This window comes from Microcaecilia unicolor, chromosome 1 (assembly GCF_901765095.1).
Source record: "Microcaecilia unicolor chromosome 1, aMicUni1.1, whole genome shotgun sequence".
Taxonomy (NCBI): domain Eukaryota; kingdom Metazoa; phylum Chordata; class Amphibia; order Gymnophiona; family Siphonopidae; genus Microcaecilia; species Microcaecilia unicolor.
In genome coordinates this window covers 593974358-594000907 of record NC_044031.1, presented here as the reverse complement: position 1 = coordinate 594000907, position 26550 = coordinate 593974358, and the positions used below count along the sequence as shown (strand labels likewise).

General features: G+C 44.2%; 1 protein-coding gene across 3 annotated transcripts in view; it reads left to right on the top strand.

The window, feature by feature from the left end:
• ST3GAL1 (ST3 beta-galactoside alpha-2,3-sialyltransferase 1) overlaps window positions 1-22098 on the top strand; it is a 239461-nt gene extending 217363 nt beyond the window's left edge. For all 3 annotated transcript variants that reach the window (XM_030219429.1, XM_030219421.1, XM_030219436.1), the window contains 2 exons: window positions 8517-8636; window positions 20266-22098. In XM_030219429.1, the coding sequence (XP_030075289.1) occupies window positions 8517-8636; window positions 20266-20439 (294 nt within the window). In that variant the 3' untranslated portion in view covers window positions 20440-22098. The remainder of the gene's footprint in view (window positions 1-8516; window positions 8637-20265) is intronic.
• The last annotated feature ends 4452 nt before the right edge of the window (window positions 22099-26550 follow it).

Genomic DNA, 26550 nt, shown 5'->3' with positions numbered 1-26550 from the left:
GTCGTGAAATGGGTAGCCCCAGAAGGTATCAATCCTAGCAGGACATATGGATTAGGCACTACAGGGTGTAATGAGATAGTGGATTTGTTGACCACTCGTAAGTCTTGGACTGGCCGGTAGTCCTCAGTCCCTGGCTTCTGAACTGGCAATAGTGGCGTATTCCATGGAGACTGGCAAGGACGAATAATTCCATGGGATAACAAACGATTCAGGTGTGCTTGAATCCCTTCCAGAGCCTTTCGGGAAATTGGGTATTGACGAAGATGGATTGGCCGGGCACTTGGAAGTAAGTCTACATGGACAGGAGGAATATTTCGGGCCAACCCTGGGGGATTATCTTCTGCCCATACCCCACTAACCTGAAAGCTGTCTGCCAGAGGTAGGTCAACTTGGCCCTGCGACTGATGCAGCCGCCATTCTTCTTCAAGGGGGCAGCAGAAACTCAATATACCCTTAGGGCTGGATATCGGGGGCCGAAAGGAGACTGAAGTCTGGCCATCAGAGTCAAAGGAAATTTGGGCCCTAAGCTTGGACAGCAGGTCTCGGCCTAACAAAGGGATTGGACAGTCTGGCATATACAGGAATTCATGAGTGACTGTGTGTGAGCCTAATTGGCATCTACGGGTCGTCAGAAAGGGCCTCCGGTTCTGCACCCCCGTGGCTCCCACCACTCGGACAGTTTTTCCAGACACAGGCGCTAATCGCTCCGTCACAACAGAATGTTCAGCTCCTGTATCAATCATGAATGGAATTGAGCGGCTCCCTATAGTTAACTTGACCATAGGTTCCTGGGAGCCCAGTTTGTAGGAACCCGGTCTGTCCTATTCGTCCCATTCTGCCATCTCGGCTATCCCGATGATGTCAGATTCAGGAGGCTCATACCTTCCCTCTCGAACTCGGCCTCGGCTTCCTCGATCTCCTGGTCCCCTTCTCAGTCCCTGGCGCCTCTGGGGGCATTCATCTTTCCAGTGCCCTCTTTCCTTGCAGTAGGCACACTGGTCCCTCTCCAATCTTGGTCTGGGATTCTCCCCTCGTGGCCAGGATTGATTGAAGGAATCTCGGGGCCTGGCTGGTGGTCCGGGGTCCCACTTTGGCTTCCCATTAGCTAGAGGTCGACCTCGGTTAAGGGTGGAGTTAGTAATGGCTGCCGCTAAAAGGTCGGCCTTCTTCTGCATCTTCCGGTCAGCCTCTCGGCGCACCTCCTGATCCCTATTAATGAAAACCTTGGTTGCGATCTCAATTAGCTGGGTGGTATTCATCCCTGCGAATCCCTCCTGACGCTGCAACTTCTTCAGGATATCTGGCGTACTCTGGGCCACCAATGCGCTATTCACCATTCTCTGGTTTTCTAGTGCCTCAGGGTCAAATGGGGTGTATGTTCTGTAGGCTTCAATTAGTCGCTCTAAAAAGGCCCCAGGGGATTCAGTTGCCCCTTGGAGAATTTCAGAGACCTTTGCCAAATTAATGGGCCTCTTTATGCCTTTCCTCATACCTTCCAGCAAGTCCCGGCAATAGCCAGACAACAGTTCATAGTGCTGCTCATTATTTGGATCCCAAGCTGGAGCTGCACGAGGGAACCGAGTTCTAACCCATTCCTCTGGGTTCTGTGTCCCCTCGGGGACACGCGCTTGCGTGATGGCCTCAGCATTTTGTAAAATCTTCCGCCTCTCCTCAGTTGTGAAGAGGGTCAGGAGAAGTTGTTGACAATCAGTCCAAGTTGGGTTATGGGTGGCCATAATGCTAGCCACTAGGTCCACCACTGCCTGAGGCTTTTCAGTATGAGGGGTAATGCGTCTTCCAATTCAGGAGATCGGTAGTTGTGAAGGGTACATACTGGTAGGCCTGTGCCTGTATAACCTGACCCTCATTATTAGGATCCGGTCGAGTGGTGGTTACCTGGCGGAGGGGCAGAATTCTCGAGGAGGTGGGAATGGAACCTGAGGTAGAGCTAGGAGCTACCCTCCTATCATGCTCAAAGGTGATTGCAGCAGGTCTAACCTATTCAGTGGAGGTGTGTTGAAACCCTGAGGGATGGGGAGGGGTACTCATAGACTGAGAGGTGGTCACAGGTGATTCAGTCCATTGAAAGGGATGCCGGGCCCCTGATGAGTGGGTAGGGGTACTAGAGGGAAAGGCTGGGCTGTCGGGAGTTGAGGAGTCAGGGGGTGCAGCCCAAAGCGGGTCTTGGGAGGTTAACAGGGGAGAATGTGGCAAAGGAGGGTAGAGGCTGGCTGAAAGGTCCACCCTAGGATGTGACGGGGTTTGCACAGAAGAGGAGCTATCCGGAGAAGCCTGTGCTGGAGAAGCTTGGGCTGGGCGGCGTGGATCTCTGAGGGTGGCACGAAACCCCAACAATGGGCCATAAGGTGGTGGCTCAAGATCTGAGGGGTCATCAGAGAGTATGGGTTTCTCGGACAGGGTAGGGGCGGAAGCCACCGATTGGGTGGTAGGCTTCCTAGGGCTCTTTCCCTCTTCCAATTTAGATTTTCTAATCTTTCTTTGAACGCGGCCCAACATGAACTTTACTGGGGATCCCATATAAGTTTTCAACCAAGAGGGAGGGTCAGTCACAAGGCTGTCCCAGGAATCTATATAAGGGAGTTGTTCAAGATATTCTGGTTCTCCTACAACTATGCTGTAGACCTTCCGGATTACTTCAATATCTAAGCTGCCACTAGGGGGCCACCCCACTCCCATAGATGGCCACTCAACTTCACACAAGGTTCTTAGAGTACTTGAGCTTAAAGTCTGTCCATAATCACTAATTAAAAATCCTTTCTTGAAATTCTTAAGCATACAATCTAGGGGAGTATCAATTTGTCTAGACGATTTCCCTCCCATAATGCTTACAGTTACAACACACAAAAGGGAGGGAATTTTTGAGAGTGCAGTAAGGGGTCCCCACTCTCGAGACACTAGGTAGACAGACAACAATCGCTTCCTTCCGTCGCTGGCCAATTGAACTCGCGTTAATTGGAAACGCAGCTATAAGAAGTCCGCACTCTTTTAACATTCATTCATGCATCACACATTCTGCACAAAAAATCCCACCCAACAATTTCAAATTTCTCAGATACAGATAAGCTCAAGCGGTTTCGCTTCTAATCTCCACTAGACTAAAAGCTACTAAGGCCTTCGCTGAGAGTTGATCAGACTCCCCTTCCCTCAATTTATGAGGGGCTGGTTTACAGTTTCCTAGCTAGGATTACAATACAGAATACATACCCGGCTAATGTTCCTCAGTCAGTTGGGTGCCAGAGATTGATGCAGGGTCCGGGATCCCACCTCTGCCACCAAGAATTGTTGCAGGAATTGATGCATGAATTACCCCTATTGTTAGCAGAATCTGTGGTACTTCAGGAGTCAAACAGCACACACCAGAATGAGGGAGAAATCTTCTTTATTTGCCAGCAAACAAAGTAGGACATCAGTTCTAGCTCTCTTCTTCCCTTTCTCAGCTCTCTGGATGTTATGGCTTCTGTCTCAGCTTCTTCTCTTCTTCTGCTGTCTGTCTTCCTTCAGCTCTCTTTCTTCTGTCTGTTCCTTCTGACGTAAGCTGCTTCTACTCCCACTTATATACCGTTCTATCTCCCTCCTAGCCCCCCTTACTCTCCAGATGGTAAAGAATAGATTGATTACCCTGCCTTGAACTAATTATTACCATACATATATTCCAAATATCAGTTACATAGGTTTAATATTTCTCAAACTGACTTATGACCTGGGGCCCCTCACATTAGACAATATGGCACCAGTCTCTTGCATTTTCATTATGATTAATTTCTCAGCTATAGCTTAAACTGGGTTCATTTAGGGGCTAAGGGACATTCTCATATTCCTAGTCAACTTCATACTAACTGCTAACTGAACTCTGGCATTCATTAAGGGGTCAAGGGCCAGTCTTACTTAATAGCATACAGCTATAGTTTGTTATTTCTTTCAGAAAGCCCAGTCCTACCTTTACCTATAATTAATCAAGGAGAAGAGAGTTGACTTCTCTTTCACCTAGCCAGGACTGCAGCTAACTCAAACCATATGCTGACCTTTTCAACTACAGTCTTACTTAGAAAGTCAGACAAAGAGTTGGACAGACATTAGATTTAAAAAGGTATTCTACATATTAACTACACAGAATAAACATATTCTAAAATAAGCATCCTTATAAGACATATTCTAAAATACACAGAAATCAGAATTCCTTATAACAAAATCTACATTTCGTCGCGTAGCAACGGTTCGGCGATCCTACCTCTTCCCTCTTGCATGCAGGTATTTTTGATAGGTCCGCGTCCCGTGTGATCCGATTCGTTCAGTGTCAGTGCTCCGCCCTCGATGTCATAACGTTGTGACGCATGGGCGGGGCAGACATACTGCAATCTAGGAACTTCAACTTTAGAACGTTGGAGAGAAATTTCTGAGGCTTCATTAGAACGTTGGAGGTGCGTTTTATATAGAGAGATATAGTAAATGATGGCAGATAAAGACCTGTATAGTCAATCCAGTCTGCCCAACAAGATAAACTCATTTTACATGGTATGTGATATTTTATATGTATACCCGAGTTTGATTTGTCCTTGCCATTCTCAGGGTACAGACTGTAGAAGTCTGCTCAGCACTCTTCTTGTACTAAAAGTTCTGAAGCTAATGTCGAAGCCCCTTTTAAATTTACACTCAAGCCCATCCATATCTATTCAGTCACGATCAGGGCATAGACTGTAGAAATCTGCCCAGCACCGGTCTTGCTTCCCAATTACCGGCATTACCACCCAATCTCTGCTAAGATTCTGTGGATCCATTCCTTCTAAACAGGATGCCTTTGTGTTTATCCCACGCATGTTTGAATTCCATATCCCGTTTTCATCTCCACCACCTCCCGCGGGAGGACATTCCATGTATCCACCACCCTCTCTGTGAAAAAGTACTTCCTGATATTACTTCTGAGTCTGCTCCTCTTCAACCTCAATTCATGTCCTCTAGGTCTACCACCTTCCTGCCTCTGGAAAAGATTTGTTTGTGAATTAATGCCTTTCAAATATTTGAACGTCTATTATGCAGGGCTGTTTTTGAGGGGGTACTGAGTACCGGCACCTTTTCCATTGTGTACTGAAATTGGCCCATGGTCCCCATGTTTTAATGAAAGAGCTCAGGCTCTACACACCAATTTTGCCTTGTCATAGATTCTGTGACTGGTTGCAGGGGTCCTGGCTATTGTGGGGTGAGTCCCTCAGTGATTACCTCATCCCTGAAGGGTGGCCTGACATTTGAGTACTGGCACCTTTTTTGGTAGAAGAAACACACTGGTATTATGTCACCCTTGTTTCTCTTTTCCTCCAAGGTATACATGTTCAGTTCGGCAAGTCTCTCCTCGTATGGTTTGCAATGCAAATCCCATACCATTTTTGTAGCTTTGGGAGTAACTAGTGAGATAATTAAATTTGCTGATTACACAAAGTTATTCAAAGTCATTAACTCGCGACAGGATTGTGAAAAATTACTGAAGGACCTTATGAGACTAGGAGACTGGGCGGCTAAATGGCAGATGACGTTTAATGTGAGCAAGTGCAAGGTGATGCATGTGGGAAAAAAGAACCCGAATTATAGCTACGTCATGCAAGGTTCCACGTTAGGAGTTACGGACCAAGAAAGGGATCTGGGTGTCGTCGTCGTTAATACGCTGAAACCTTCTGCTCAGTGTGCTGCTGTGGCTCGGAAAGCGAATAGAATGTTGGGTATTATTAGGAAAGGTATGGAAAACAGGTGTGATGATGTTATAATGCCATTATATCGCTCCATGGTGCCACCGCACCTTGAGTATTGTGTTCAATTCTGGTCGCCGCATCTCAAGAAAGATATAGTAGAATTGGAAAAGGTGCAGCGAAGGGCGACTAAAATGATAGCGGGGATGGGACGACTTCCCTATGAAGAAAGATTAAGGAGGCTAGGGCTTTTCAGCTTGGAGAAGAGACGGCTGAGAGGAGACATGATAGAGGTATATAAAATAGTGAGTGGAGTGGAACAGGTGGATGTGAAGCGTCTTCACGCTTTCCAAAAATACTAGGACTAGGGGGCATGCGATGAAACTACAGTGTAGTAAATTTAAAACAAATCGGAGAAAATGTTTCTTCACCCAACGCATAATTAATCTCTGGAATTCGTTGCCAGAGAGCATGGTGAAGGCGGTTAGCTTGGCAGAGTTTAAAAAGGGGTTAGACGGTTTCCTAAAGGACAAGTCCATAAACCGCTACTACATGGACTTGGGAAAAATCCACAATTCCGGAAATAACATGTATAGAATGTTTGTACATTTGGGAAGCTTGCCAGGTGCCCTTGGCCTGGATGGCCGCTGTCGTGGACGAGATGCTGGGCTCGCTGGACCCTTGGTCTTTTCCCAGTGTGGCATTACTTATGTACTTGCGTACATTTCCAGTCTTTTTACATCTTTAGCAAGATACGGCCTCCAAAGCTGAACACATTACTCCAAGTGGGACCTTAGGAGGAAGTGACAGTTTGTGAATAGTGTATTCCTGGACCAGTAGTTTAGTCTAAAGAGCCGCCTGATGCACAGCCAGCTGTTTTAGTGGAGAGGGGTGAATAGTGGAGTGCCTTGGGAATCTGTACTGGGACCGTTGCTATTTAACATATTGATAAATGATCTGGAAATCAGAATGATGAGTGAGGTGTTTTGTATCATCTGCAAATTTAAAGTTGTTAAAAATGCATGTGGACTGTGAGAAATTGCAGGAAGACCTTAATAAATTGGAAGACTGGGCATCCAAATGGCAGATGAAATTTAATGTGAACAAATGCAAAGTGATGCACATTGAGAAGGATAATCCAGATTATAGCTACATGATGCTAGGGTCCACATTTGGAATATCTACCCAGGAAAAAGATCTAGGTTTCATTGTGGACAATATATTGAAATCTTCTGCTCAGTATGTGACAGTAGCCAAGAAAAGCAAACAGGATGCTAGGAATTAGGAAAGGGATAGAAAATAAAAACAAAGAATATCATAATACCTCTGTATCACTCCATGGTCAGACTACACCTTGAGTACTGTGTACAATTCTGGTTGCTGCATCTCCAAAAAGATATAACAGAATTAGAAAAGATAGAGAGAAGGGTGGCAAAAATTAATTCGGGAATAGAAGGATAGAAAAACTGAGGGAGTTTGGGGCTCTTTATTTGGCGAAGACGGCTGAGGGGACTGTGATAAACAAATCCCGAGTGGAGTGGAACGGGCAAATGCGAGTCTATTGTTACTCTTCCAAAAAGTACAAAGACTAAGGGGACACTCTATGAATCTTAAATAGTAGAAAATATTTTTTCCTTCAAACATAGTTAAGCCCTGGATCTTGTTGCCAAAAAGCAGTTGGCATAACTGGGTTTAAAAGTTTAGAAAAATTCCTGGTGAAAAGTCCATAAGGTATCCTGTTAGATACTTGCAACCTGGGCTGACCATTGTTAAATACAGGATACTGGGCTAGATGGACCTTTGGTCTGACCCAGTGGGACAACTCAGGGATGTAGCCAGACTTCAATGTTTGGGGGGGCACAGTTTCACCCGCCTCCCTGCCACAACCGCACCCCGGCCTTGCTACAACCCCATATTTCTTGGCTGATGAGGGTCCCCAACCCCCGCCAGCTGAAGCCTTTCTCCCCTCAGAATCCAATCCCCACCCCCTCCAAAACTAAAACCTGGTGGTCAAAGTTTTTAAAATTTATTTTAATTATTATGATATTGCCTAAACTGTAGACTATGATAGTTGTAAATGTCTATATCTAGTTAGATATCTATGATTTATCTGCCTAGAAGCTATTGATGAGACTAGTGTGGATAATAAATCACTGGACTAGAATAGGAATAAAAAAAAACTGTTGGATATGAGTGTTGTCTGTCTTCTGGAGCTATTTTTATTAAGAGGGTTGCGTGTGTTTGCAGGCATGCGGTTTGACACTGATTTTACTGGGTTTATTACTTCATGCTGCATCAGCCCCTTATTGGGGAATACCTGGTCCGATAAAACTGTTCAGTTTAAGTACATAAGTACATAAGTAGTGCCATACTGGGAAAGACCAAAGGTCCATCTAGCCCAGCATCCTGTCACCGACAGTGGCCAATCCAGGTCAAGGGCACCTGGCACGCTCCCCAAACGTAAAAACATTCCAGACAAGTTATACCTAAAAATGCGGAATTTTTCCAAGTCCATTTAATAGCGGTCTATGGACTTGTCCTTTAGGAATCTATCTAACCCCTTTTTAAACTCCGTCAAGCTAACCGCCCGTACCACGTTCTCCGGCAACGAATTCCAGAGTCTAATTACACGTTGGGTGAAGAAAAATTTTCTCCGATTCGTTTTAAATTTACCACACTGTAGCTTCAGCTCATGCCCTCTAGTCCTAGTATTTTTGGATAGCGTGAACAGTCGCTTCACATCCACCCGATCCATTCATTCATATGCTGCCTCAAGTTTGTAACTTTTTCAAAACCATAACTTTTTTTTACTTCATGCAGATATTGATCTACAATCCAGCCTTTATGAAGTATGTGTTTGACACTTGGATGAACAGACATGGCAGATACCCATCGACAGGCATCCTAGCAGTGATATTTGCACTTCACATGTGTGATGAGGTATGACCCAGAAATCTTTAACCTATGGTTCACTTGATATTAGAAAATGGTCAAATTTCTGCCATCCAGTTGAAGAGTATAACCTGTAGATGTTGTCCATCAGTTCATGCCTGTTGGACTTTCCAGTGGATCAGAGGTTTCTAACGTACTTTCCAGATGCAAGAATGCCATATGGAAACAATTTTGCTACACTTGTGGTATAGGCGCCCTCTGGTGTTTGGTTTAGGACATAACCAAGAGTAGCCATAGTGGGTGAGACCAATAGTCCATCTAGCCTAGCATCCTGTTTTCCAAACAGTGGCCAAGTCAGGTCACAAGTACCTGGCAGAAACCCAATTAGCAGCAACATTCCATTCTACCAATCCCGGGGCAAGCAGTTGCTTCCCCATTTCTTTCTCAATAGCAGACTGTTTTTCTTTAGGAATTTGTCCAAACCTTTTTTTAAAACCCAGATACGCTAACCACTGTTACTACATCCTCTGGCAATGAGTTCCAGAGCTTTTGTTGAGTGAAAAAAAATATTTCCTCCTATTTGTTTTAAAAGTATTTCCATGTAACTTCCTGGAGTGTCTCCTAGTCTTTTTATTTTTGGAATGAGTAAAAAATCAATTTACTTGTTTTACATCACTCAGGATTTTGTAGACCTCAATCACATCTCCCCTCATCCATCTCTTTTTTTTTTTTTTTTTTTTCCCAAGCTGAAGAGCTCTAACCTTTTTAGCCTTTCCTCAAATGAGAGGAGTTCCATCCTCTTTATCATTTTGGTTGCTGCTCTTTGAACCATTTCTAATTCCACTAAATCTTTTGTTTGAGATACTGCGACCAGAACTGAACGCAATACTTAAGGTGCGGTCACACCATGGAGCAATACAAAGGCATTATAGTATTTTTGGTCTTTATTCACCATGCCTTTCCTAATAATTCCTAGCATCCTTTTTGCTTTTTTGGCCGCCATCGCACACTGAGCAGAAGATTTCAACCTATTTTCTACAACAACACCTAGGTCTTTTCATTGAGTGCTGACCCCCAAGATGGACCCTAGCATCAGGTAACTATGATTTGGATTATTCTTTCCAATGTGTATCACCTTGCATTTGTCCACATTAAATTTCATCTGCCATTTGGATGCCCAGTCTTCCAATTTCCTAAGGTCTTCCTGCAGTATTTCACAGTCCGCTCGTGTTTTAACAACCTTAAATAGTTTTGTATTGTCTGCAAATGTAATCACCTTACTACTTGTTCTGATTTCCATATCATTTATAAATACGTTAAATAGCACCGGTCCCAATACAGATCCCTGAGGCACTCCACTGTTCACCCTCCTCCATTGAGAGAAATGACCATTTAATCCTATCATCTGTTTTCTGTCAAATAACCAATTCCTAATCCATACCAGAACCTTGCCTCCTTTCCCATGCTCTTTAATTTACTCAGGAGTCTCTCATGAGCTTTCTGAAAATCTTAATACACTATCCACCTTATAATCGAAAGAGAAAAACGCCTAGATTTCGACCCAAATCGGGAGATAGACGTTTATCTCACAAAAACGAATAAATCGGTATAATTGAAAGCCGATTTTGGACGTTTTCAACTGCACTCCGTCGCGGATGCGGACAAAGTTGATGGGGGCGTGTCAGAGGTGTGGCGAAGGTGGAACTGGGGCGTGGTTATCGACCGAGGAGAGATGTACGCGTTAGGGCGATAATCGAAAAAATAAAGGCGTTTGTAGCGAACATTTAGGACACTTTTGTTGGACCCTTTTTTCACACGAACAGGTCCCAAAAAAGTGCTCTAAATGACCAGATGACCATCGGAGGGAATCGGGGATGACCTCCCCTGACTCCCCCAGTGGTCACTAACCCGCTCCCACTACAAAAAAATGATGTTTCACAACTTTTTATTTTCACCATCAAATGTCATACCCACCTCCCTGGCAGCAGTATGCAGGTCCCTGGAGCAGTTGTTAGGGGGTGCAGTGGACTTCAGGCAGGTGGACCCAGGCCCATCCCCCCCTACCTGTTACAATTGTGCTGCTTAATGCTTATTAGTCGTCCAACCCCCATAAACCCACTGTACCCACATGTAGGTGCCCCCCTTCACCCCTTAGGGCTATAATAATGGTGTAGACTTGTGGGCAGTGGGTTTTGAGGGGGATTTGGGGGGCTCAACACACAAGGGAAGGGTGCTATGCACCTGGGAGCTCTTTTACCTTTTTTTTTGTTTTTGTAAAAGTGCCCCCTAGGGTACCCGGTTGGTGTCCTGGCATGTGAGGGGGACCAGTGCACTACGAATCCTGGCCCCTCCCACGAACAAATGCCTTGGATTTATTCGTTTTTGAGCTGGGCGCTTTCATTTTCCATTATCGCTGAAAAACAAAAACGCCCAGCTCACAAATTGTCGAATAAAACTTGGACGTCTATTTTTTGCAAAAATACGGTTCGGTCCGCCCCTTCACGGATCCGTTCTTGGAGATAAACGCCCATGGAGATAGACGTTTTCGTTCGATTATGCCCCTCCACATCAACCGTCTTACCTTTATCCGTATGTTTATTCATGCATTCAAAGAAGTAAAGCAAATTGGTGAGGCAAGACTTCCCTCGGCTGAACCCATGTTGACTCTGTGCCATTAAACCATGTTTTTTCTGTTTGTTCTGTAACTTTATTCTTTATAATAGTTTCCACTATTTTGTCCGGCACCAACGTCAGGCTTGCCTGTCTGTAATTTCCCATATCACCCCTAGAACCCTTTTTAAAAATCGGCATCACATTGGCCACCCTCCAATCTTCAGGTACTAAGGACGATTTTAACAGGTTACATATTACTAACAGCAGATCAGCAATTTCATGCTTGAGTTTTTGAGTACCTTGGATGTATGCCATCCGGTCCAGGTGATTTACTACTCTTTAATTTGTCAATTTGGCTCAGTACATCTTCCAGGTTCACAGAGTTTCTCTGCATCATCATCCTTGAAAACCATTTCCAGTACAGGCAGAAGCAAAGAATTCATTCAGTTTCTCCCGCTACGGCTTTGTTCTCCCTGAGCACCCCTTTTGCTCCTTCATAATCTAATGGTCCCATGGATTCCCTCGCAGGCTTTTTGCTTCTGGTGTACCTGAAAAAATTGTTACTGTGAGTTTTAGCCTGTGCGACAAGGTTCTCATCATATTCTCTTTAAGCCTCCTTTATTATTGCTTTGCATCTGACTTGCCAGTGCTTATGTTGCTTCTTACTTTCTTCATTTGGATCCTTTTTCCATTCTTTGAAGGACAATCTTTTGGCTGTAATAGTCTCTCTTACTTCACCTTTTAACGATGCTGGCTGTCGTTTTCTCCTGTTTCCACATTTGCAAATACATTGAATGTATCTGGACTGGACTTCCAAGATGGTATTTTTGAATAACATCCACTCCCGATTTAGTGTCCTAACCTTAGCAGCTGATCCTTTCTTTTAACCATTTTCCTCATTTTATTATAGTCACCCTTTCAGAAATTAAATGCAGCTACAGTAGATTTCCTTTGTGGGTTCTTCCCAGGTAGTAGCTCAAACTAGATCATGTTATGATCACTGTATCTTAGGGGACTCAACACCGCCACCTCTCGTGCTATGCCCTGCATGCCACCAAGGATCAGATCCAGAATGGCTCCTCCTCTCATCTGTTCCTAGACCAGTTGCTCCAAGAAGCAGTTGTTTATTACATCTAGAAATTTTATCTCCCTGGCACTCTCTGATGTAACATTTATCCACTCAATAGCGGGGTAATTGAAATCACCCATTATTTATAGTGTTGCCCAATTTGCCAGCTTTCCTAATCTGTAAACATTTTTTCATCTGTCCGTTCTGTCCCGGTGAATGGTTGTACAGCCCTACAAGAATACTCCTTCCCTTCACACATGGAATTTCTATCCATAATGATTCCACGCTGCTATCTGTGTCATGTGGAATGTTTATTTTATTTGACTTAGTTCCCTCTTTAACATATAGCACAACCCCCCATCCAATTTGATCCTCTCTATCATTGCGATACAATTTGTACCCTGTTAACACAGTGTCCCACTGATCTTTTTCCACCAAGTTTCTGAGATGCATATTATATCTACCTTATCATTTGCAGATGATACAACTGTTCAAGGTTGTTAAATTCATGTGGACTGTGAAAAATTGCAGGAAGACCTTAGGAAATTGGAAGATTGGGCATCCAAATGGCAGATGAAATTTAATGTGGACAAATGCAAAGTGATGCACATTGGAAAGAATAATCCTGATTCTAGGGATCACCTTAGGGGTCAGCACCCAAGAAAAAGACCTAGGTGTCATTGTAGACAATACACTGAAATCTTCTGCCCAGTGTGCGGTGGCAGCCAAGAAAACAAACAGGATGTTAGGAATTATTAGGAAAGGGATGGTAAATAGTATAATGCCTCTGTATCGCTTCATGGTGCGACCCCACCTTGAGTATTGCATCCGGTTCTGGTCAACTTATCTCAAAAAAGATATAGCAGAATTAGAAAAGGTTCAAAGAAGAGCGACCAAAATGATAAAGGGATGGAACTGCTCTCATATGAGGTTAGGGCTCGTCAGCTTGGAGAAGAGACGGCTGAGGGGAGATGTGATACAAAACCCTGAGTGTTTTAGCTTAAGCTGAAGTGAATTTTTTTTTTTAGTTGTTTCAGAAAACAAGACGACTAGGGGACACTCAATGAAGTTACATGGAAATAGTTTTAAAACAAATAGGAGGAAATATTTCTTCACTGAACGAATAGCTAAGCTCTGAAAATCCTTACTGGAGGATGTGGTAAAAGCAGTTAAAGTACCTGGGTTTAAAAAATGTTTGGACAAGTTCCTGGAGGAAAAGTCCATAGTCTGTTGTTGAGATGGACATGGAGGGAGCCACTGCTCGCCCTGGGATTGGTAGCATGGAATGTTGCTGCTATTTGGGTTTCTGCCAGGTACTTGTGACCTGGATTGGCCACTGTTGGAAGCAGTGTACTGGGCTAGATGGACCATTGGTCTGACCCAGTATGGCTATTCTTATGTTCTTATGTAGTGCTATATACTCTGAACTCTCTCTCCTTATTTTTTAGGCTTCTAGCACTTATATACAGACACTTCAAATTGTGTGTTTTTTTTCCTTTGATCTACAAGCTGCTTAGAAGTTGAAGTAAATAATGTGCATCCTTTATCCTACTCTCTCATTAGGACACCTGGCTTACTTTCAGCATAGTTGAAACCTTTCTACTGGGATTTCCTAAATGTCCTTCAAGGGTACTTCACACTGAACCATGTACTCCTGGGCGACTGTTGGCTCCCCCCCCCCCCCCCCCCCATTCTAGTTTAAAAGCTGCTCTATCTCCTTTTTTAAAAGTTGGCGCCAGCAGCCTGTTCCATCCTGGTTTAAAGTGGATCCCATCCTTTCAGAACAGTCTCCCCCTTTCCCAGAATGTCGCCCAGTTCCTAACAAATCTAAATCCTTCATCCCTGCACCATCGTCTCAACCACGCAGTGAGACTTCAGATCTCTGCCTGTCTTTTGGATCCTGCAGTGGAACAGTGAGCATCTCTGAAAATGCTACCCTGGAGGAGCTGGACTTTAGCTTTCTACCTAAGAGCCTAAATTTGGCTTCCAGAACCTCCCTCCCACATTTTCCTATGTCGTTGGTAGCCACATGTACGAAGATAGCCGGCTCCTCCCCATCACTGTCATGAGAGGTTAGTTTTACCCTACTGATGTGGTGTTGAGACATTAATCTTGTTCAGTTTGCGAGGAACCACAGGTTCACATTTTGGACATGGAGAGGTAATTCTATAAAGAAGGTACTGATAATTAAACACCAAATATATGTGTGTAGCTGAAAAAAATGGAGAAACTTGTGCTAATACAAATCTCAAAACAGTGGAGCTACAAAAGAACTCTACACAAAATTTCTTAATTTTTAAATTATTCCTTTCTCCAAATTCTAATTACAACTCATGGAGGAAGAGACCTCAGCAGTCATTGGCTTTGCGATTAAACTTTGGTATTCTCCAGATTTTTCTATCGCCACTAATTAACTAATGTCAATTATTGACCAAAAACCTCCATAGTAACATTTCTCTTGCTTAATGTGAGTTGCATGCACCTATATTACTCGTGAATTAGCATGAGTGAAACGGGTCCTCGTTGATCTGTCGGAAAAGTTGTGTTTCTTTCCGTTTTCTTGCTTGATGGAAATACACAAACCCTTTTTTTGAAAATTGAGATTTTGAAAACCTGATTATTCATGAGTAATATAGGCATATGCAACCCACATTAAGCAAGAGAAATGTTATTATAGATTTTTTTTTGACAATGATTGACAATTAATTGGCGGCGATATACATTTCTGAATACCAAAAGTTTAATAGCAAAGCCAATGTCTGCTGAGGTCTTTTCCTCCATGAGTTTGAGTTGTAATTAGAATTTGGACAAAGGAATAGTTTTAAAAATATGTACATATGTATGTAAAATCTGAAAATACGAGTACTTGCTAATCTGTCACTATGCACATATCTTTCATATGGGCAAAGGTTGGGCAGGGCACATTGTGTAATTTATGGGATAGGTTCGTTTGAACCAGCTGTGTGACTGGCACAAGTGCTTACACTTAGGGCTAGATTCTATATATTGCTCCTCAATTTCTGTGTGGAAATCGAAGCGTGTTCTGTAAAGAATGCTTGAATTTAGGCGTACATTTATAGAATATGCCGAGTGCTACTCTGCATGACTAAATTTAGTCGGTCAATTACGCCAACTAAAACCTGGTATAAATCCTGATGCGTAAATTAGGCACGGAGCGGGTATATTCTATTTTTTTTAAATGTGCATAAATTTTAGAATTGCTGACAAAGCGCTGGAGGAAGATCTCTTCTGCTGGCAGGGTCCTCCTGCCAGCCTGCTGTGCCTGCTCCTCCGGATCCTCCTCAGCCTCCAAGGGGGGCCCAGTGCTGGAGTTTTCTTTTTCTCGCTCCTGTTGAGACGTGATCACCTGGGTCCTGTCAGGAGCAGGAGAGAGAGAGACCCCAGCAGCTTATTCATGAGTCTTCTGTGAGGGTCGGTATCAAAGGCTTTGCTGAAATCCAAGTAGATTAGATCTATCGCACATCCTTCAACCAGTTGACCTCCATCCAGTTCTTTGGTCACCCACTCAGTCAGATTCATTTCGGAGGATGTTGCCTCAGATCTTGTAGCCCGTTGACTTCAGTCCAGTATCCTTTTCTTTAGCAGTGATTCCATTATTTTCCTTAACCACTGACGTAAGGCTTACTGGCCTGTTCTTCCCTGTCTCCACTTTTTGTGAAAAGGGACTCTAATCACTCGTCTCCAATCCCTCGGTGCCTCTTCAGTCTCTAAATATCTATTAAATTCTTAAAAGGGCCCGCCAGGACTTCTCTGAGCTTCCTCAGTATTCTGGGATGTATCCCATCCGGGTTCCATAGCTTTGTCCACTTTCAGATTTTCAAGCTGTTTATAAACACTTTCTTCCGTGAACAGCGCAATATCTACTTCATTCCCAGATATATCCTCTGCCACCAACCATGGTCCTTCTCCAGGATTTTCTTCCATGAACATTGAAGTGTTTAGCACGTTCGCTTTATCCTCATCACTCTCCACATAGCCATTTTCAGCATCTTTCAGCCTTACAATTTTTCCCCCAATATATCTTTAAAAAAAAACAAACCTCTCATCACCTCTCACCTCATTAGCCATTATTTCTTCCACCAATGCTTTCGCTACCTACAGTATATTATTTCCCTCTTCGCTTCTTTGATTTATAGTTAGTAGCTGCTTCATTATTAGATGTGCCTGATCTGGCCTCATCAATGGCAAGGGAAGAGAGATTGGGCTCTGTTCACCACATGGGCTGTTAGGATATGCATCTAACAATGTGAACTTGTCACCAAATGTTTATACTCGTTTGGCATTTTGTACTAACATGTTATCAATCAAGATAATGGAGTAGTTTTGTAGCCCATCCAGCCACTAGATGGCATTACAACTCCATTAACCAACAAATAGAAGCCCTGAACTCCAGCCAAGCCCTAAGGCCTGGATGCTGGTTATATCCAGTCTAGCGTGCATGTTATTCAGCATCTAATGCACAAAGGGGTTCTGCATCACTTTTACCGTTTGCCATAGCAGCTACCAATAATCCTTTGCAAATGTATTACAACGAGCTCATTAGTATTAAAATGAACATTCCACACTGCACAGAAAGGAGCGCCCTACCTTTAACATGCAACATGGGCAACTTCTTGGTGGAGCAGTCTGCTTGCATTTTTGTATTGTATCTGCGTGTGTGTGTGTGTGTGTGTGTGTGTGTGTGTGTGTGTGTGTGTGTGTGTGTGTGTGTGAGAGAGAAATGTGCCATGTTTGTGTGTGTCCCACACATAAGTGTTAAAGTTGTCGTGGAACTAGGGTTACCATACGTCCGGATTTACCTGGACATGTCCTCTTTTTGAGGACATGCCCGGACGGATTTGGCCAGACTGCCTGTTTGTCCGGATTTCTGGACAAACGGGCTGGCTGGTGGGAGTGGAGGCGGGCGCGGGACTCCCTTCCCCTCCCCTTACACTACTATCCCTGGTGGTCTAGTGGTACCTCTTCGCTCTTCGGGGCAGGAAAGAAAGAGCCCCCTCTTTCCTGCCCGGAGTGCTGCTACTAGCTGCCCTGCTGCATCCTGTGTGAGTCTGGCTCTTGGCGTTTCAAAATGGCCGCCGAGAGTTGAAGTCTCGCGAGGCTGCTTCAACTCTCAACGGCCATTTTGAAACGATGAGAGCCGGACTCACACAGGATGCAGCAGGGCAGCTAGCAGCAGCGCTCCGGGCAGGAAAGAGGGGGCTCTTTCTTTCCTGCCCCGAGCGAAGAGGTACCTCTAGACCACCAGGGATAGTAGCGTGAGGGGAGGTGACGGGGGAGGGAAGGTGATGTGGGGAAGAGGGGGCGACTGGGGGGGTGGGGTGATGGCTTGAAGGGGGTGGGGTGAGGGCATGAAATGGGGCGGGGCAAGTGTCCTCTTTTTATGAGGACAAAAAATGGTAACCCTACGTGGAACAAAAAAAAAAGGAAACAATGTGACATCACTGGATGCACACCTTTTTTTTTCTGAGCATGCACAGAACGTCGAGCTTTTACTGAGAGACTGTTCTGCACGTGTGCTAGGTGCTTTCCCTACCGAGCCACTTGCAAAATTTCCGTGCATCTCATTTGCATGCAATTTTCCTTTGAGCATCAGTCGCTGTTTCTAAATCTGCACACAGTATTTAACGACAACGTTTTGAGCATCTACCATGAGTGTTTTGCCATTGACTCAGTCTAGAATCTCCCCTGTACTCTGGAATCACAGGTTCTTGTGCCTCCATATTCTACACAGTGGGGAAGCACAGACAGACTAGTAAGGGTCAGGGTACCCTGCATTTCCTCATTGCAACCTTTATTACATATCTAATCCCAAATAAAATGCTTCCTAGTACTTCAGCATGGGTTTCCCCTACATATTTTCTAAGCAATTTGCAGTTGGCATCTACAGATAAAATCTTTGAAACATACTTAGTTCTCAGGTTTCAGTGGACAAGTTCTCAAGTAGTTCTCGTGCACTCCTAGTGCCTGCCATTTGTCCTCGCAATGTGCAGCAGACAGGAGGCACGTCTATACCTGGGCACCCCCCCACTTTCAGGTGCTGCAAGAGTGGAGTGATAGACCTTTATTCTATAACAAAAACAAGGCACCTAGGTTCTTTTACAGCCTGCTAGTGAAACCTGATATTGGCATGCCAAACACTTAAGTGCCTGTATTTAAACCACCCTGTAAATTACGCTTGGCCCTATTTAGGCAACTGCTCTTATGCCAACACTAGGAGCCCCATGTCTCGCCCACGTTCCATCCTTGTGTACACCGCCCCTCCCCCCTCACAAGTACACACTGTGCAAGTTAAACAGCTATTTGCCGAATTGTACTGAAGTGGCATCTATGAGCGACTATGCTAATCTGAGTATTTACTTACACAGTGGGCTTTGAAATGTAACACCCCATCTGAAGTGTTCCCTGGATCAGGGAGGGCTTTCCTGCTCTGTCACTCTTCCCTGCCCCCTCCCCGCTGCCCTTATATATATGTGATGCCTCCACCCAAGGAAGGGTATTGGATTGAATTCCCTTTACCACAGGGAGTACTACAAAATATCTGTGAATTCAATGGTCAAATCTACTACTATGACTAGTAATCCTTTCTATAGCGCTACTAGATGTATGCAGCAGGGTCATAGCCAGACAGCAACATTTGGGGGGGAGGTCCGGAGCCCAAAGTGGGGAGGGAGCACAGTTTCACCCACCTCCCTGCTGCAGTCTCCACCCCACCGCAACCCCACATACCTTGCGGAGGTTCCCAACCCCCCACCAGCTGAAGCCTTTTTCCAGCGCTGTTCTCTGCACGTTGCTTGCCCTGTTTCCCTCGTGTGCATGCTCAGTTGTAGTGAAACTGAGCATGAACATGATGTGAGAGGAAGCAGGGCAGGCAATGCGCAGAGAACAGCGCTGGAGAAAGACTTCAGCTGGCAGGTGTTGGGGACCCCCGCCAGCCAAACCAGGGGCCCCAGATCCAATTTGGGGGGGCCAAGGCCCCCCATAGCTACACCACTGGTATGCAGCACTATACACATATGTAGGTACTTTCTCTCCCCAGTGGGCTCACAATCTAAGTTTTTGTATCTGGGGCAATGGAAGGTTAAGTGACTTGCCCAGGGTCACAAGGAGCTGCAGTGGGAATTGAACCCACTTCCCCAGGATCTCAGTGTGCTGCACTAACCAGTAGGCTACTCCTCCAATCTAATAGCTCTCCCTCATGACTAAGCACTGTCCTAAGTACATAACTATTTCCATACTGGGACAGACCAAAGGTCCATCAAGCCCAGCATCTTGTTTCCAACAGTGGCCAATCCAGGTCACAAATAACAGGCAAGATCCCAAAAAAGTACAAAACATTTTATGTTGCTTATCCCAGAAATAAGCAGTTGATTTTCCCCCGTCCATTTTAATAATGGTCTATGGTCTTTTCCTTTAGGAAGCCATCCAAACCTTTTTTAAACCCTGCTAAGCTAACTGCCTTTACCACATTCTCTGGCAACGAATTCCAGAGTTTAATTACACGTTGAATGAGGAAATGTTTCTCTGATTCTTTTTAAATTTACTACTTTGCAGCTTCATTGAATGCCCCCTAGTCCTAGTATTTTTGACAGCCTTCCACAACTACATAAAAATCTCTCACACCTCTCTCATCTGTAATTTATTCAACTCCCTCCCTGTGCCACAGAAACACCCACTGACATTTCCCTCCTCAGAAAACTCCTCCCTCTTCACAGCCCCAGTTGCAATGCTGAAGACAAATTGATGCATTTACTGACAGCTTTCTCTGTCTCGCATGACATCAAGTGCTGATGGGAAAATGACACAGATCAAAATGCCAGTCTGCTTAAAACACCAAACTACTATCTATCAAACCCAATTTATATATGGGTTACATAAATGTTAGCGCCTTGTTTAAAACCTTTCCCTTTCAGGTGCAAAACATGGTTGATCAACTGGAGCCTGTTTAACATGATCTTTCTGTTTTTTGCACTGCAGGTGAATGTGTTTGGTTTTGGGGCAGACAGCAATGGCAACTGGCACCATTACTGGGAAAACAATCCCTCAGCAGGAGCTTTTCGAAAGACAGGAGTCCATGATGCTGATTTTCAATCCAACATCACAGAGAGGCTTTTCTCAATCAACAAAATCAATTTTTTCATGGGCAGATGACCCTGGGAGAGGACAGGAACTATCCAGAAATAACCTTACCAGCCTCTCACACACATACATCCCCTCAACACTGATCAGTTGGGAGCTCAAAGTGGCTCAGGAAAGTATTGTGTGGAAGACTTCAAGAAGAGTCTGGATCAGTCCCAGTGTAAGGCTGTGATTAGCCTGGGTCACCTTCTGTCATGTTGGATACTATACAGCTTTGTAATGCAGTGGGGCAACACACCTGTGCCATTTGCATAAAGTATTTCAATACCCTAGTTTGAGAAAAACAGGGCAGATGTCGGAGCTACTTTGAAATGTCAAGACCAGATTTTTTTTTTTTTCTAAATGTGAAAAGTCAAATACAAAGCCGGAACAGCCTACAAGACCTGCTTCTTGCGTTAAGACTGAAGCCAATATTAGTAGTTTTCATCTTTCCTAAATTATGGGTATTGAGCACTTTACAGCTCTCTAGCAGCAGCACCAACTGAGGCCACAGGTGCCCTAATTTCTTTTGTAACAAATGTTAATTAGGGTCTGTTCTCAACAGATGTGATGAAACACTGACTAAAGAGACGCCGCCTTTTGCATCCTTCCACACAGGAGTCAAGACATGACATTTAAAATCTGGCTGCCTTCTGCATACCTATATCCTTGCATTGAGACCTGGCAATGAGTTAAACAGCAGGTTATAGGGTCATGGGGGTCCTCTTCTGTCCTGCAAGTCACAGCAGTAGATGTGGTGATGATGAGCAGAGTCTCCAGGTTCACAGTAATTTCTAAAACAATTTGAATTGAGGGGAAAAGTTAATTATCTAAAGCAGTCCTAAAATTTTGAATTTGAAAGATCTAAATACCTAAATGACCACATTTATTTTCCGTATGATTATATCGGCATAATCTAGAGTGGATTGAGAAGCTTCACCCAGAGTCTTCCTCTTATTCTAACAGGGAGATGTTTTCTCTGTTGCCACTTCAGAACTGTCCTTTGGGGTTTTTTTTTTTAATTTGTTTGGGGTTTTTCCAATAAACAGTATGTCAGCGTGCAAGTGACAGGTCTGAAAAATGCAAAATGTGTGTAACTAATGTGGAAAATCATGCAACTATTTAATGTCTTGACAAGGATTCAAGTGGGAACATGATCCCTTTATAAAATAAAACAAAAACTTTGCCATCTGGATATTTTGCTGTTGGGAGAAATTCTGATTTGCAGTCTGAAATCTGATTTGAAAGTGATTTCAGGCAAGTTTCCAATCATTCTTTGTCCTGCAGATCATATTAATCAAGTCTCTGATTAGCAAGGTGGGTGGCGGCTGGTGTTACCAATCATTTCATTATCTAAACAGCAGCATTTATTTTGACCTATCTGTAGTTAAGGAGACAGGTATATCATTCGTTTTCATATATTTTTTACTTTATGAAAAGTTGCCCAAAAGGACATGCAGAAAATTCGTAAAGTGATTACATGGTGCAAGCCAAGTGAGGGTCTCTTATTTTGGGCCATTCAGCCCAAGAAAGCAGGTCTACAAGGTGTGCAGCATGCTACATTTCAGACCCTTCCCCTCAGGACTACTCTTCCAATTTCAATATGGACCAGACTAAGATGAGTGCTCATTTTTCTATGGTTTTACCTCTTTATTTATTTTTTTTAAATTGCTGGAATGGACATGTGGGATGGAGGTGCTTTTTGTTTTTTTGGGCGGGGGGGGGGGGGGGGTGACTACCAATGAAGGAATTGTTGTTGTGAATGCTAACAAGTTTGGGTGTGTTGATCAGCAAGTGCACGTATATTGGTGATGTAAGTCTTCTCATTGCTTGGCAGTTCCTACCAGGTCACATACCCGTTAGACTGATCCATAACCAAAGTAACCTTTCTCACAATGATTGGCTGAAGCAGAGAAGCCTCGTTGGTTACTCCGTATTCCAGGTCTGTGTCAATAGGATAAGTAGTGTGGCCAGACAATGATCGGGTGAAGCAGAGACGCCTCAGTGATTACGCTTTATTCCAGTCTGTGCCAGCAGGACAGAGGGTGTGGCCAAACTTTCAGTCATGCAGAGGCTAACCTAAAGTCTCATGATGCTGCCACCTAAAAGTTGCACTTGCTACCTGTTCTGCCTTCTATTCAAATGGTATACGATAAAATTAAAGGTGACATTCAGAGTACTGTAGATGGGGGCAGCCCATAATATCAAAAAGGCCAGTGTGACATTGTGCAGGACCTTCTTCCTTACCCTTCTTTGCACTATATCTGGCACTAGACCACTCTGTAGGAGTTTCTTTTTAGCTCATATCTTTTCTGTTGGAAGATGAGTTGTAGGTAGTTCCCAGAAGCGTAGCCAGATTTTGATGTCGGGGGAGCAGAACTTCTGTAAAACAGGCGCCAGTGTGAGGCTGAAGGGCCAAACCGCATTGGCCCCATAATGTTCAAAATCTGTTTTGGGGAGCACCTGCTCCCCCTTGCACCCCCCCTCTTCCCTGGCTACGACTCTGCTAGTTCCATATCCACACAGAACCAGCCGTCTGCTAAAGGTCTCATTTGCTAACCTTAAGGTGGCAATTCAATAAACTGGGACCCTGATGAGGCACGTTTCACACCAATTGTATAACGGCATCTGGGCATCTAGATTCTGTTATAGAATAGTGCAAACCAGCACTAGCATGCCAAAATGTATGTGTGCCCATTCACAGCAGGCCAGTGACTTTCGTATATGCACACACAAATGCAGCAAGCTGCGAGCACATCTTATAGTATTCTATAAGGTGTGAACACAGACACCCCCCTCACGGATGCACATGATGTCATTTTTTGTGCCCCCTTATAGATTAGCACTTAGGGCAAGTGTGTGTAAGTGACAAACCACCATTCATGTGCACATGTGGTGCCTAACTGCTTGCGCACACAGTTAAAGAATTGTATGTTGGCACATACATGCATTATGTTAATTGCATTAATGCATGTTAATTTTGTGTTAAATCTAGTGCTAAGCTTGAGCGAGGCAGTGAAGGGCAAAGCAGGTTCTCCAGGGTCACAAGGAAAATCGATGGAATGTGAGCACTTGACTTCTAGTCAAGGATAGAGGCCTGACATTGCAGTAAGAACGCCACTAGCCAGGACAATTCAGCAGTCATAAAAAGATCAATTTTGCACTACGTGGCTTTGAGCTGCGATCCCCGGAAGTTGTACCTCACTGAGAGAGTGTTTAAGTTGGCCTATGACCAAATTTGAGTACAGAAAATAGAGCTTCCTACACAGTTCTATGGTCTCGATGCCTCCTCCTCTGGCATTCCACAGGCAACGCCGATATAGTTCAGGCCTGGGAATAAGGACACCTTTGGGAAGAGATGGGAATGGTGCTTTATACAGTCACTAATGTGGCCCAGGAACAGCTTCTCCATCTCTGGTCAATAGACCCCATATCTCCATACATGATAGGAGCTCACATCTAGCCCTTCGTTACTGGGCGTAGTGGAATGTGAATGTTCTGTGGATAAATCGCTTCCCAGAGCAATGGCATTTGTACCTTAATGTAGAGCCATCACACAAGCAAAAGGCTGGTCATCAAAGAATGCCTGTAATCTCCTGGAAAACTTGTTGCTGTTTGAAATACTTGTATTTGAAATCTCTCTTTTTTTTTTTTTTTTTTTTTAAATCACATGAATTGAAGCAAAAGCATAGAATTCACAGCTCTGCTGTATTCAAGTGCTTACATGTGCCTTTGTATTTGTGAAGCAGATATGATTTTGTAAAGAAAAAACCCTTTAACTTATTTCCCTCTCTTTATATGGGATTTAAGGCTTTAATTACAGGCTTTTTCTTCTTGTGTTTTTTTTTTCTTGTCTACATTGTCAAAGGTTGCAGTTCTGCTCAAAAATGAAAGCCAGGATGGGTTTTGAGGTCAGAAAGCCTCTGAACTCATCCTCGCCTTCTATACAATGTTTTGATTCTGTTGTTTCACCCTCGGCTGTATTTAAGGTGTTCCCCCCCCCCCCCCCCCCCCCCCACCTCTGGTTGTGTTCTGGGTCATGACACATATTCAGTAACATCTTGTACTTAAGGGACATGATCCCCTGAGGGCATGAGCTGTGATATGAGGGACCCTCCCAGGGGAAGAAAATGCACGGTGAGGTTAATTCTGTACAAGTTAGACACACCAAGTCTGTGTGCGCTAAGTCTGTGTGCGCTAAGTGTGAATTGTATGATGGCAATTAATCACTTAATTGTAGAATACTAATGTAAGTCCACAGCTATGTAAATTAAGGCACGAGCGTTTACACTAGCAGGCGTTAAGTACTTGGTTGCTTAAATGCGGCACTTAACATGCTGCTGACAGTGTTCTAAAGACTTAGGAGAGATTTCGATAAACGGCACCAAAAAAATTCAACATTAAGCCTTATTCGATAAAGGACGCCCATGTTCGATAGAATAGTGCTTAGCACGGACCTGTGCCTAACATTTGAGCACTGGACTTAGGCCTGCTAAAACCTGGTGTAAATGCCAGGTTAGGTTTGCTTAGGCAGTATCCTACAATTCCACTCGCAACCTTTTGGAATGGCCATGCCCCAACCTTGTGGGGGGCCATGCCTTATAGAATAGGGTGTATCCACTTGCACAAATTTTAATGAGTGCCAGTTATCAATAATTGGTGGTTAGCACCTAATTATTGACAAGTTTGGAGCTCATTATCAAATTCCTTTGCACTGCAACTCAAAGCACACCTATGGTTGGGCACACAACTTTGAGCACCATGTAGAGAATCTGTATAAGTGCCCATCCCATGTCCACCACATTATAGCAGTGGGTCCCAAACTTTTTTGGTTCACCGCACCCTTAGTGTGCAAGCAGTTTTTTCACAGCCCCTCCCCCTCCCCCAGCCACACAGGTCTCTACCCCCTTCCTCTCCGTGCCTACATCCAACATTTCTCCCTCTCCGGGCCCTCTCCCCTGTCCATGCAGCATCTCTCCCTCCCATCGACCCCCATATACAAGATTTCATCCCTTTGCTTTCTCTCTCCCTTCCTCCCCCTCCGACCCATGTCCAACAATTATGCTCTTCATTCCTCCTGCAGCATTTCTCCTTCCCTCCCTCACCCACAATTCTCCCTCTGCTTTAATGTGGCCCTGGCAGTGACAGCAATTTCCACATGGTGCCTGTCGCTAACCTAGAATCATCCCCTTTGCCACGTTCTGTCCTGGGTTAGCAGCAGGAAGCATGTGGGAATTGCTGTCTGAGCCATTGAAGCAGGAGTGGCGCTGTTAAATGTGCAGTTGTAGTACCTTTCTCAGCGGCGGTGGCAGGCAGGATTCACTGCTCTTGCAGTCTCTTGCAGGGCCCCCCATTCACTGCAGTGTGCCTGTGCCCTTATCTTTCTCTGCGCCACCCCAGTGAGTTCACCGTAACATTCCAGGGTTCTGCAGTGTACAGTTTAGGGAAACGCACTATAGAATTTGGGTGTTGTCATAGCATAGCGCCTAAGTGTAGTTACATGTATAACTGCCAATTAATCCTAATAAGTGTTGACTATTGGTTTAATGTCAATTCACCCCAAATTAGGCAGTTAACTTACATGTGTAACTGGCACTGTTCTATAACCTACACAAGCAAACATGCACCCAGGGCACGTAAGTTTGCACATGAGGTTCAGATTGAGGATTTGAATGTGTGTGTGTGGCTTTTCGGAGCAGAGGCATTCTTAGAACTATTCTCTAAGAAGACACTGTACCACTGCAAGAGATGGGTTCCAGACAAAACCAGAATTGCCGCAACTAAGCTGCTAAGGGGAGGGACTGGTTAAGCACACATCCCATGAAGAGAAAACCATATGTATATATTCCTCTGACACAAACTTTGTATAGCAAACATATTAGTATGAGGCCAGGTCCTGTCATCACTGCACAGGTTTCACTCAAATACTTAGACCATTCCTATAAAATATGAAATCGCGTAACTAAGAATAAATGTTTTACAAGTATGTAAAAAGGGTGGTGGAGCGGGTTGTTTAACCTGAGCAAAATGTAAACTCTGTCAACTAGAGTAAGCTTAAAAATTGAAGGCATTTACATATGGGACATGATTCTACCCTTATTAGCAGTGTGAATCCTAGAATGTCAGAATTGGAGAGCTGCACGG